Source organism: Symphalangus syndactylus, chromosome 9 (genome assembly GCF_028878055.3).
Source record: "Symphalangus syndactylus isolate Jambi chromosome 9, NHGRI_mSymSyn1-v2.1_pri, whole genome shotgun sequence".
Taxonomy (NCBI): Eukaryota; Metazoa; Chordata; class Mammalia; order Primates; family Hylobatidae; genus Symphalangus; species Symphalangus syndactylus.
The window spans coordinates 59832616-59845382 of NC_072431.2; the positions used below are offsets into that span (position 1 = coordinate 59832616).

Genomic DNA, 12767 nt, shown 5'->3' on the forward strand with positions numbered 1-12767 from the left:
AGCTCCATCTGGAAAGGCCTGGAGCCCCTTTTCCTTGTCTCTGCCTCCCTTCTTCATTGTTTTTGGCCAGGTTTTGATTTTTGGAAGCCATTTCCAGCCCATTTAAAGACCAAATGTTCTGGAGACGGTGATTTGAGGTATTTGGAAATGTTTTCCAATTCACAGCTCATTTCTCTGTGGAAAGCCCTGACTCAGTGTGGTTCAGAGATGCTGGACGGTCTGTCTGTTCTAGAACCCTTGGGGCTGATCTCAGGATCCCACATTAACCCATCCTGAGAAAGTCACCTCTCTCTCTCTCGCTCGCTCTCACTCTCGCTCTCGCTCTGTGTGTGTGTGTGTGTGCGTGTGTGTGTGTGTCGGAGTCTTGCTCTGTCACGCTGGCTGGAGTGTAGTGGCACGAACTCGGCTCACTGCAACCTCTACCTCCTGGGCTCAAGCAATTCTCCCTCCTCAGCCTCCCGAGCAGCTGGGATCACAGGCACCTGCCACCATGCCTGGCTAATTTGTGTATTTTTATTAGAGACGAGGTTTCGCCATGTTGGCCAGGCTGATCTCAAACTCCTGACCTCATGTGATCCGCCCATCTCGGCCTCCCAAAGTGCTGGGATTACAGGCGTGAGCCACTGCGCCCGGCTCACCTTTCTTTTTGGAAACACACACTGAGCGCTTGAGCTGGAGCTGAGGCTTTCCAGTAGAATCAAAGGAAGGGCCCAGGCTGCTGAAGCCTCCCACTGTTTCAGGACCTTTTTAATTGGCAGAGGTGAAATTCACAGTTTGTACTGGGTAGGTGGGATCCTGCCAGTCCTCGGGTCAGGAAGACTAGACTCCCTTTGCAGCTCAGCCTCTGGTTTGAGCTGTAGCTATGAGCAATGAAGTTTAACCTCTTAGACTTTCTTTTCCATCTGCAAACTAGGACTGTCTTTAAGCTGTTATTCCTTTGTAGGGTTTAAGTAACCAGTTGATTAAGAATGATGCCTTGATTTTGGTAATGCTGCATGATTTACACACTACTGACTGGGATGTGTTCATTTAGTCCTGATCATAACCTTTTTTTTTTTTTTTTGGGAGGGGGGGATGGAGTCTAGCTCTGTTGCCGAGGCTGGAGTGCCGTGGTGCGATCTCGGCTCACTGCAACCTCCGCCTCTCAGGTTCAAGCGATTCTCCTGCCGCAGCCTCCCCAGTAGCTGGGATTACAGGCGCCCACCACCATGCCTGGTTAATTTTTTGTATTTTTAGTAGAGAGTGGGTTTTGCCGTGTTGGCCAGACTGGTCTCGAATTCCTGACCTCAGGTGATCTACCCACCTTGGTTTCTCAAAGTGCTGTGTTTACAGGCGTGAGCCACTGTGCCCAGCCTCATCATAACCTTAAGAGTTAGATTTAAATATAACTGAGGCTCAGAGAAGGGATATCACTCTGCCTAAGTCATACAGCAGGTTTGTGGCAGAACCTGGTTTTAAACTAGGTTTCCTGGTGCCTGTGAGGAGGGGGCTCAACTTTTCACTACTTTCCCTTTTCTTCCATGTTTTTGCTTTGTTTTGTTTTGAGACAGAATCTGGCTCCATCACCCAGGCTGGAGTGTAGTGGTGCGATCGTAGCTCTCTCCAGCCCTGATCCCTGATCTTAAGCGATCCTCCTGCCTCAGCCTCCCGAGTAGCTGGGACCACAGGCATGTGCCACCATGCCTGGCTAATTTTTACTTTTTGTTGTATAAAGATGGGGTCTTGCCATGTTGCCCAGGCTAGTCTGGAACTTCTGGGCTCAAGTGATCCTCCCACCTCGGCCTTCCAAAGTGCTGGGATTACAGGCTTAAGCCACTGCACCCGACCCCTTTCAAGTATTTTTGAGTGTGCTAGTACTGGTAATATGTATTTTCCTAGAAAATTGCCCAGTAGTCAGGATTTTGAAATTTTTTGATGTAAGATTATACCTAATATTTGCTTACACTTTAAAATCTCTATATGGAATTTTTTTTCTTGTTCTTCATGTCTATTAAACCTGAGCTTAGCAGGGCATGGTGGCTCATGCCTGGAATCCCAGCCCTTTGGGAAGCCGAGGTGGGATGATCACCTGAGCCCAGGAGTTTGAGACCAGCCTGGGCAACATAGCTAGACCCTGTTTCTACAAAAATGCAAAAGTTAGCCAGTGTGTTGGTGCACACCTGTGGTCCCAGCTATTTGGGAGGCTGAGATGGGAGGATTGCGTGAGCCCAGGAGGTTTAGGCTGTGGTGAGCCATGATCGTGCCACCACAGTCCTGACCTCAAGTGATCCACCCGCCTCGGCTTCCCAAAGTACTGGGATTATAGGCATGGGCTACCACACCTGGCCTGAACTCATGTCTTTCTTCAGCTCTTGTAAATTTTCTTGTTATTTCTTCAAGTACGTGCTTCTCTTTGTTCTTTTTTGATCATCCCTTCCAGAGCTACTACTAGATAGATGTTGGCCCTTGGTCTTCCTCTAGGTCCCTTGTTGCCTGTTTCTGCCTGTTTTCCATCTCCTTTTCTTTTTGCAGTGGCTACTGGGAAAGGTCACAGCTTAGATTTGCAGCTCGACAGTTTGCCCTTTAGCTGTTTCCCTTCTGTTTTTCACAGTCATGCATTTCACTTCTAAGATATTGCATTTTTTTATTTCATATTTTTTTGTGTGTGTATGTGATAGGGTCTTGCTCTGTCACCCAGGTTGGAGTGCAGCGGCGTGATCCTGGCTCACTGCAGTCTCAAACTCCTGTGCTCCAGCAATCCTCCTGCCTCAGCCTCCTGAGTAGCTGGGACCACAGGCATGTCAGGGACCGTGCCCGGCTAATTTTTGTATATTTTTGTAGATACAATGTTTCACCATGTTGCCCAGGCTGGTCTAAACTCCTGGGGTCAAGCTATCCACCCGCCTCAGCCTCCCAAAGTGCTGGGATTACAGGTGTGAGCCACCATGCCTGGCCAGAATTTTTTAGTGAGTGATACATTGTCTTAATTTCTTTGAGGACATTAATTATGCTTTAAAAAACTGTCTCCATCTATTCGCTTTACTATTTTTTAAGGGGATGTGATTTATTGCCTGTTGAGTTGGTGTCTTTCTTCCATGATACTGGCCTTTTTTCCTCAAATAATTTGAAAGTCTTGGTATCTGGGGTTTTCCATTAGCTTGTTTCTGTTTCCTGAGAATTTGTCTGTTGGTGGGCTGGAGGTACGGATGAAGAATGGGAAACGAGTGTGTAAGAATTCATTTATCTGTCTGACTTTGAGAGCGACCCTGTTTCTCCTGGAGGTCACAAGCTTTTTCTTCTTTTTTCAATCCCCCAAGACTGAAAGGTCACCAGCTTTTGAGGTCACCCAGCACCCACTCCTGTGACCATACCTACCTTAGGACGGTGAATCCAATGCCTGATATCTTTTTTTTTTAATAGAGACAGGGTCTCGCTCTGTCACCCAGGCCAAAGTGCAGTGGCACTATCATATCTATGTATCTCTACATATCTATAGATACAGGTATATCTATATATATAGACATAGATATAGAGATATATCTATAGATATCTATATCTATAATATACCTATATCTTGAGATGGAGTCTTACTCTGTCACCCAGGCTAGAGTGCAGTGGTGCGATCTCGGCTCACTGCAACTTCTGCCTCCTGGGTTCAAGTGATTCTCCTGTCTCAGCCTCCCAAGTAGCTGGATCTACAGGTGTGTGCCACCAAGCCCAGCTATTTGTTTTTGCATTTTTAGTAGAGACAGGGTTTCTCCATGTTGGCCAGGCTGGTCTCGAACGCCTGACCTCAGGTGATCCGCCCACTTTGACCTCCCAAAATGCTGGGATTACAGGTGTGAGTCACCATGCCCGGCCGTATATATATAATTTTTGTAGAGACAGGATCTTGCTATGTTGCCCAGGCTAGTCTAGAGTTCCTAGTCTCGAGCGATTCTCCCACCTTGGCCTCCCAAAATGCTGGGATTATGAGTGTGAGCCACCGCACTCAGCCTCCAATGCCTGATTCCTGAAACCAGCAGGGACAAGGACCCGGGTCCTACCTGTCCAGCTCCTTCTATGGTGGTCCCCTAACCAATCTCTCTGATGGTCACCTTTGGGTCCCTCCCTACCTCCTCATCTGCATGTGCGCCCCCATGTGGCTCCTAGCTTCAGCCCCGGTCCTCTTTTGTGTGTTTCTGGCTGTGATTTTTGCCTTCAATGTGGGCCCATCTACTTTCTGTCTCTTAGGGACCCCTCCAAATGTCTGGCCCATTGCTTCTCTCTTTCCAATGCCTTTGAGGACTTATTTTTCTTATTTTATTTTATTATTATTTTTAGACAGGGTCCTGCTCTGTCACCCAGGCTAGAGTGCAGTGGCATGATCACAGCTTACTGTAGCCTCAACCTCCTGGGCTCAAGTGATACTCCTGCCTCAGCCTCTTGAGTGGCTAGGACTACAGGCGTGTGCTACCACAGGTAATTTTCAAATATTTTTGTAGAGATGGGGTCTCGCTATGTTGCCCAGGCTGGTCTCAAACTCCTGGGCTCAAGTGATCCATCCTCCTCGGCCCCCAAAAGTGCTGAGCCACCACCCGGCCAGGGACTTATTTTTCAATTTTCAATTTCTAGGCTATGGGGATGGGAGGAGGAGGTGGGAGCACCTTTACCTGATCCCGTATTGTTTGTGTACATCCCTTCCTCCCTCCTCCTCTCCACTGCCCAAGCTTGCTGCCCCTTGCTTCTTGTACTCTGAAGGCATTTATTCCCTAGCCTGGCAGGTCATATCTCTTCCTTTCTCCTGGCTCCTTCCCTTCCTTCAGACTTCTGGCTCTCTCTCTCTCTCTCTCTCTGTCTCTCTCTCTCTCTCTCTCCTCTGGCTCTTTCCCTTCCTCCCTCCCTCCCTCTCTCCCTCTCTCTCTCTCTCTCATTCCTCCTCCCCTCCCCTCCCCTCCTCTCCTTCTCTCTTCAGGGTTTCACTCTGTTGCCTAAGCTGTAGTGCGGTAGCATGATCATAGCCACTGTGATCCTGGGCTCAAGCCATCCCCTGCCCCAGCCTTCTGAGTAGCTGGGACTACATGTGTGCGCCACCACGCCTGGGCTTATTTTTTAATTTTTATTTTGTAGAGGCGGGGTCTCACTATGTGGCTCAGGCTGATCTTGAACTCCTGTGCTCAAGAGATCCTCTTGCCTCAGCCTCCTAAAGTGCTAGGATTACAAGTATGAGCCACTGTGCCTGGCCTGGCCACTTCTCATTGCAGGCAAGTCTCTAGACCTGCCGTGGTCTCTCTCCGCTCTATGCCTGTTACACTGCTGCTTCCCCTGCTGGCTTCGTCCTCTCTCATGGCCCCTGCACGTTGGTCGGTTGGTCGGTTGGTTGGTTGGTGGGTTGGTCGGTTGGTGGGTTGGTCGGTTGGTGGGTTGGTGGGTTGGTGGGTTGGTGGGTTGGTCGGTTGGTGGGTTGGTGGGTTGGTCGGTTGGTCGGTTGGTGGGTTGGTTGGTTGGCGAGTTGGCGGGTTGGTTGGTTGGTGGGTTGGTGGGTTGGTGGGTTGGTGGGTTGGTCGGTTGGTGGGTTGGTTGGTTGGCGAGTTGGCGGGTTGGTTGGTTGGTGGGTTGGTGGGTTGGTCGGTTGGTCGGTTGGTCAGTTGGCCGGTTGACGGGTTGGTCGGTTGGTGGATTGGTCGGTTGGTCGGTTGGTCGGTTGCCTAACTTATCTTGCACTACTCAGCTAGTGGCCTCAGGGCCTGCTGGGCGAGTTGCCCTGCTCCGTTCCTGTAGCTCTTGCGTTCAGCACGTGGTGGAACCTGTTACGTGTTGTTCCTATGGACTGTGTCATCTCCTCTCCCCACCAGGGTGAGATTTCCACAGGCAGGGCTGAGTTTTTCTCACCAATTCCACACTGAGTGGTCAGTGACGGGAATGATGCCAAGGCTTGGTGGCCAAGGGTTGCAAGTGTTCTCTCTTCCCCTCAGACCGAGACAGAGGGTCTCAGTGGGCCCCTCATCCAAGAGAGTGAGCCTCCACCCCAGGTTTGTGGGGGCCCCTCCCTGTCCAGCACGATCCCCTGACCCGAAGTTGGCAGCTCTGGGAACAGGCAGGGCTCATGTGACTGTTGCTCTCTTCACAGGCACTGGTGTCATCACACAGTGACACGGACGGTGTCCTGCCAGGTACAAAATGGCTCGGAGACGGTGGTCCAGCGCGTGTACCAGAGCTGCCGGTGGCCAGGGCCCTGCGCCAACCTCGTAAGGTAAAGGCCACCGGGCTAGCCCACTCTGCCCTTCCCTCCCATTCCCTCGGACAAACCCAGTCCCAGGATGGCTCTGGGAGAGGCTGGGCTGTGCTCACAGACAAAGGCTGAGCATGCATTTATGGAGCACCTTCTGTATATAAGGCATGGGTGTGTGTATATATGTGTGTGTGCAAAGATGTCAGAGACATGCTCCCACCGCAACAGAACCACACAACCCAGTGGGTGTTTGACAGACAGAAGACCACCACAGATGAGTGGGGTATGGGATCCAAGGTCGGGGAAGGCCAGGTGGGGCTGAAGAGGGAACCAGCCAGCCTTGTGGCTCCAGGCTGGAACGAGGGGCTACAATGACCTTGGAAATCCAGCCTGTCTTTGGCCCCATCCATCACAGGCCTCACCCCTGGCAGCACTGCCCCACTCACCAGGCATGTCCCTCTCACTGGCCCTACTTATCACTGGACCTGCCCCTCACCAGGCTTGCCTTTCACCAGCCCTGACCCTCATGAGCCCCACCCTTCACCAGCCCTGCCCCCACCAGCCACGCCCCTCACCAGCCACACCCCTCACCAGGCCCTCCCTCTCACCAGCTCCTCCCTCTCACCAGCCCTGACCAGACCACAGGCCTCAGGGACCCTTCAGCATCCGCAGAGAGAGAGAGATCTTGCTGTCAGACACCAGCACTCAGGGTCTCCAAAGTTCCAACTCTCCTTCTTTTCCCTTCTTCCTCCTCTCCAGGCCCTGCTTAGCTCCAGGGACTGGCTTCCCCAAACCACTCTCCCCACAGCCTGCCCAGCCTGGGGCCTCTCTACCCCAAGCCCCGTGGAGCCACTGTCCTCAAACTCCAAATCCCTTCCCCTCCTTTGTGCCCTCCCTAATGGGACATTTTGCCTGAGTCAGGGTTCTCCAGAGAAACGGAACCAATAGGAGGAGTTGGGGGAGAGGGAGAGTGGGAGAGAGATTGAAATGGTAAGGAATTGGCTTGTATGATTATGGAGACTGGCGATTGTTCCAAACCTGCAGGGTGGGCTGGCTGGCTGAGACCCAGGGAAGACAGCTGTTGCAGCTTGAGATGGGAGGCTGGCTGCTGGTCAAATGCCTCCTTCCTCTGGGGAAGTCAGTCTTTTTCTTAAAGCCTTCAACTGATTGGACAAGGCCCACCCACATTATAGAGGGCAACCTGCTTTACTCCAAGTCTACTGATTTAAATTAATCTTGGCCGAGCGCGGTGGCTCATGCTTGTAATCCCAGCACTTTGGGAGGATGAGGCGAGTGGATCACTTGAGGTCGGGACTTTGAGAGCAGCCTGGACAACATGGCGAAACCCAGTTTCTACTAAAAATACAAAAATTAGCCAGGCGTGGTGGTGGGCGCCTGTAATCCCAGTTACTGAGGAGGCTGAGGCAGCAGAATCACTTGAACCCAGGAGGTGGAGATTGCAGTAAACCGAGATTGCGCCACTGCACTCCAGCCTGGAAAAAAAAAAAAAAGAGATTGCTACGTCTCGTGACTGGTGATGTTAACTTTGATCGCTTGCTTACGATGATATCTACCAGGTTTCTCCACTGTTGCGTAATTATCTTTCCCTTTGTCCTTTATATGTATGTTGTGGGGAGACATTTTAAACCTATACGAACATCCTGTTTCTCATCATACTATCATATTGCAACAGTTAATGCTATGGTGTTTGCCAAATGGTGATTTCCTGTTTTCATTCTTCCTTAATAGTAGAGATGCTTCACTTGGGGTCCCTATTGCATGGAAGTGTTTTTGATACAGGTCATTCTGCAAGGGGAATGGCTAGGTAAATGGAATGTCATTCATTTTCAGTTTTATTAGAAACAGCTGCTTTTGCCAGGTGCGGTGGCTCACGCCTGTAATCTCAGCACTTTGGGAGGCTGAGGCAGGCAGATCACCTGAGGTCGGTAGTTCGAGACTAGCATGACCAACATGGTGAAACCCAGTCTCTACTAAAAATACAAAAATTAGCCAGACGTGGTGGTAGGCACCTGTGATTCCAGCTACTTGGAGGCTGAGGCAGAAGAATTGCTTGAACCGGGTGGCAGAGGTTGCAGTGAGCCAAGATTGTGCCATTGCACTCCAGCCTGGGCAACAAGAGCAAAACTCCATCTCAAAAAAAAAAAAAAAAAAAAAAGGCTGCTTTTAAATGCTATACTAGAGAGATGGCCAGTGGGTCCAAAATGAAAAAAAAGAAAGCTTTTTCCTTTTCAGCAGAGGGTACAGACACTCCCTATCCCCTGCCTTCCCCACTTCCCCGGGAGCTAAATTCCAAGACCCTCCTGCCTTTCTCGTCAGCAGGGAGTTTCAGATTACTAGGTCATGGCCTCTTGATTTGGGAACAGCTTCTGAGAAGAAAAGTCTTTGAAGTCTGATCTGTCTGTGACCCTGACAGGCTGGGCTTTGGCTCAGAGCTCTGTTGGAGAAGTGGCTGTCCTACTCTTTCTTTCTTTCTTTCTTTCTTTCTTTCTTTCTTTCTTTCTTTCTTTCTTTCTTTCTTTCTTTCTTTCTTTCTTTCTTTCTTTTTGGAGATAGGATCGTGCTCTGTTGCCCAGGCTGGAGTGCAGTGGTGCAATCATGCTCACTGCAGCGTTCAGTTGCTGGGCTGAAGTGAACCTCCTGCGCCAGCCTGAGTAGCTGTGACTACAGGCATGCGTCACCATGCCTCACTAATTATTTTTTTTTTGGTAGAGACAGGGGTCTCGCCATGTTGCCCAGGCTGGTCTTGAACTCCTGGCTTCAAGGGATCCTCCTGCCTCAGCCTCTCAAAGTGCTGGGATTACAGGTGTGAACCACCATGCCTGATCTCAACAAGTTAAAGCTGTTACACTATCAAAACACAATAATGCAGCCGGGCGCGATGGCTCACGCCTGCAATTGCAGCACTTTGGGAGTCTGAGGTGGGTGGATCACCTGAGGTCAGGAGTTTGAGACCAGCTTGGCCAACATGGAGAAACCCTGTCTCCACTAACAATACAAAAATTAGCCGGGCGTAGTGGTGGGCACCTGTAATCCCAGCTACTCAGGAGGCTGACGCAGGGAGAATTGCTTGAACCTGGGAGGTGGAGGTTGCAGTGAGCCAAGATCATACCGCTGCACTCCAGCCTGGGCAACAGAGTGAGACTTCCTCTCAAAAAAAAAAAAAAGAAAGAAAGAAAGAAAAATAAAATAATGCACCTATAAGAAAAGCTTGGCAAGCTAGCCCCTGAATCACTGACCTGGACTGAAAAATTTTCAAGTGATCATTAATGTTGCACAATTGTTCTGTCCTTTACCACCTAAGTAATTATCTGAACAATGTTTCAGAAGTACTGGGGTCGGACCCAGCGCGGTGGCTCATGCCTGTAATCCCAGCATTTTGGGAGGCTGAGGTGGGCGGATCACAAGGTCAGGAGTTTGAGACCAGCCTGGCCAATATGGTGAAATCCCATCTCTACTAAAAATACGAAAGAATTAGCCGGGTGTGGTAGCACATGCCTGTAATCCCAGCTACTTGGGAGGCTGAGGCAGGAGAACTGCTTGAACCTGGGAGGCGGAGGTTGCAGTGAGCTGAGATCGCGCCACTGCTCTACAGCCTGGGCGATAGAGCGAGACTCCATTGCGAAAAAAAAAAAAAGAAGAAGAAGGACCAGGGTCTTCGATGTGTGTGTTCACTGACTTTCCAGGGAGTTCTCACCCACTCCTTGGAGTTCGGAGGCGAAAACAGACTATTCAGTCAGGGCTGACGTGAATTTGTCATAAGTCTCCCCTTTGCCTACAACATCTAACTAGTGGGAACCTTGCTAATTAAAACAATTTGGCCAGTGGCAGTGGCTCACACCTGTAGTCCCAGCTACGTGGGAGACTGAGGCAGGAGGATCGCTTGAGGCCAGGAGTTCGAGACCAGCCTGGGCAATACAGTGAGACCCACCCCATTTTTACAAAATTTTAAAAAAACATTAGCCATGGGTTGTGGTGCACACCTGTACTTGGGAGGCCTAGGTGGAAGGATCGCTTGAGCCCAGGAGTTCGAGGCTGCAGTGAGCTGTGATTGTGCCACTGTACTCCAGCCCGGGTGACGGAGTGAGACTGTGTCTGAAAATAAATAAATAAATAAAATAATAAAACTTAATTTTCATTCTTTTAGAGAAATCCCAAATTGCTGATCTTAATTGTCATAATTTCTGCTGTTATTATATTTTACTACGGAATGGGCTGGGTGCGGTGGCACACACTTGTAATCCCAGCACTTTGGGGGGCCAAGGTGGGTGGATCACCTGAGGTCAGGAGTTCGAGACCAGCCTGGCCAACATGGTAAAACCATGTGTCTACTAAAAATACAAAAATTAGCCAGGTTTGGTGACACACACCTGTAATCCCAGCTACACAGGAGGCTGAGGCAGGAGAATCACTTGAACCTGGGAAGCGGAGGCCGTACTGAGCCAAGATTGTGTCGCTGTACTCCAGCCTGGGCGACAGAGCGAGACTCTGTCTTAAAAAAAATTTAATAATTTATTAGGGAAGGAGGGGTTAACACACTTTTCTTTCTCTCTAGTAACTCATAAATGAGCTAGAATTGGGTGTACACCCTCTGTCTGTGGCCTCGGGGCTGCCGTCTGGGCAGGGAGAGGCAAGATGACAGCAGGTTGCAGCATTATCCTTTGGTCACCTGGGGTTCCATATGCATTCCTGTCTCAGGTCCCGGTTTTGCTGGCCTTGCCTATATGAAGCATCTGGTTTGTGGCAGCCATCTCACTGGTCTCCCCACTCCCCACCCCGCCCCGCTCTAGCTCCTTGTCTCCACAGAAGCTGGAGTGATATTTTATTTTATTTTATTTTATTTTATAAAGGTCAGGATCTCCCTTTGTCCCCCAGGCTGGAGTGTAGTGGTGTGATCATAGCTGACGGCAGCCTTGAACTCCTGGGCTCAAGCAATCCTTTTGCCTCAGCCTCCTGAGTAGCTGGGACTACAGGCACACAACACCATGCCCAGTTAATTTAAAAAATTTTTTGGCCAGGCGCAGTGGCTCATGCCTGTAATCCTAGAACTTTGGGAGGCTGAGATGCTTGGATCACGAGGTCAGGAGTTCGAGACCAGCCTGCCCAACATGGTGAAACCCTGTCTTTACTAAAAATATAAAAATTAGCCAGGCATGGTGGCAAGTGCCTCTAATCCCAGCTACTTAGGAGACTGAGGCAGGAGAATCGCTTTAACCTGGGAGGCGGTGTTCATTCCCTGGCCAGATTGCTCATCGTCTGCCCTGTCTGCTAGTCTGGGAGCCTTAGGAGGTTGGGGACTGTCTCATTGGCTGCTGTGTTCCCAATACCTGGCTTGCAGGAGATGAAGCAGCATTACTGAATTAATGGTTAGGTTAGGAGGATGCAATCAGATCAGAGATGTCAGAGAACTCTGGGTTTTGTTTTAGATGGAGTCTCACTCTGTCACCCAGGCTGGAGTTCAGTGGTGTGATCTCGGCTCACTGCAACCTCTGTCTCCCAGGTTCAAGTGATCCTCCCACCTCAGCCTCCCAAGTAGCTGGGACTACAGGTGTGCATCAGGACACCTGGCTAATTTTTTTTTTCTGTATATTTAGTGGAAATGGGGTTTCACCATGTTGGCCATGCTGGTCTCGAACTCCTGACCTCAAATGATCGGCCTCCCTCAGCCTCCCAAAGTGCTGGGATTACAGGCGTGAGCCACCGTGCCCGGCCCCTTGTGCTTCTTAGCATAATTTTTTTTTTTTTTTTTTGGAGACGGAGTCTCATTCTATCACCCAGGCTGGAGTGCAGTGGTGTGATCTCAGCTCACTGCAACCTCTGCTTCCTGGGTTCAAGCAATTGTCCTACCCCAGACTTCCGAGTAGCTGGGACCATAGGTTCCTGCCACCACACCTGGCTAATTTTTGTATTTTTAGTAGAGACAGGGTTTCACCATGTTAGCCAGGCTGGTCTCGAACTCCTGACCTCAAGTGATGCACCCATCAGCCTCTCAAAGTGTTGAGATTACAGGCATGAGCTGCTGCACCAGGCCAGCATAATTTTTTAGCATAGTTTTTCAGTTTTCTTAAGAGTCTGTTTGCTGCAAGAGTCTGTGTGCTGAGTAGAATTCCCAGAGTGAGCAGAGCCTGGGTAGGAGATGCTCGGAAGGTTCCTGGGAGCACTTTGAGGCAGGGTCTGTCTTCTGCATTGGTTTCCCCATGGCTCATAATGGCTTGTGTCATCACTATAAATGACGTTACCAAAAGAAACTTCAATAACGGGGGGATATTCATCTCACAATCTATCTGGGAGAGGCGGCCAGGTCTCAGCCATGAAGATCCTGGGATCCTTTGACTTAACTCTCCACCCACACCTGTGTTTCCACCATGACCCTCCTCAAGGTCACAGAAGGGCAGCAGCAGTTCCATGCATCACGTCTCACACCACAGTGTCCCAAAAAAGAGAGGAAGGGGTTGGGACACAGTTTTCTCCTATCATAGAGGACAGCCTTTTCCAGAACCCCTAGCAGATTTCCCTGGATGTCTCATTGGCCAACATTTTTCCTGTGAGCCTCAGTTTC

General features: G+C 50.1%; 1 protein-coding gene across 3 annotated transcripts in view; it reads left to right on the forward strand.

Moving 5' to 3' along the window:
• The window catches only part of COL26A1 (collagen type XXVI alpha 1 chain), a 230443-nt gene that overhangs the window by 52591 nt on the left and 165085 nt on the right, over positions 1 to 12767 (forward strand). For all 3 annotated transcript variants that reach the window (XM_055292681.2, XM_055292682.2, XM_055292683.2), the window contains exon 2: positions 6089 to 6211. In XM_055292681.2, coding sequence (XP_055148656.1) covers positions 6089 to 6211 — 123 coding nt within the window. The remainder of the gene's footprint in view (positions 1 to 6088; positions 6212 to 12767) is intronic.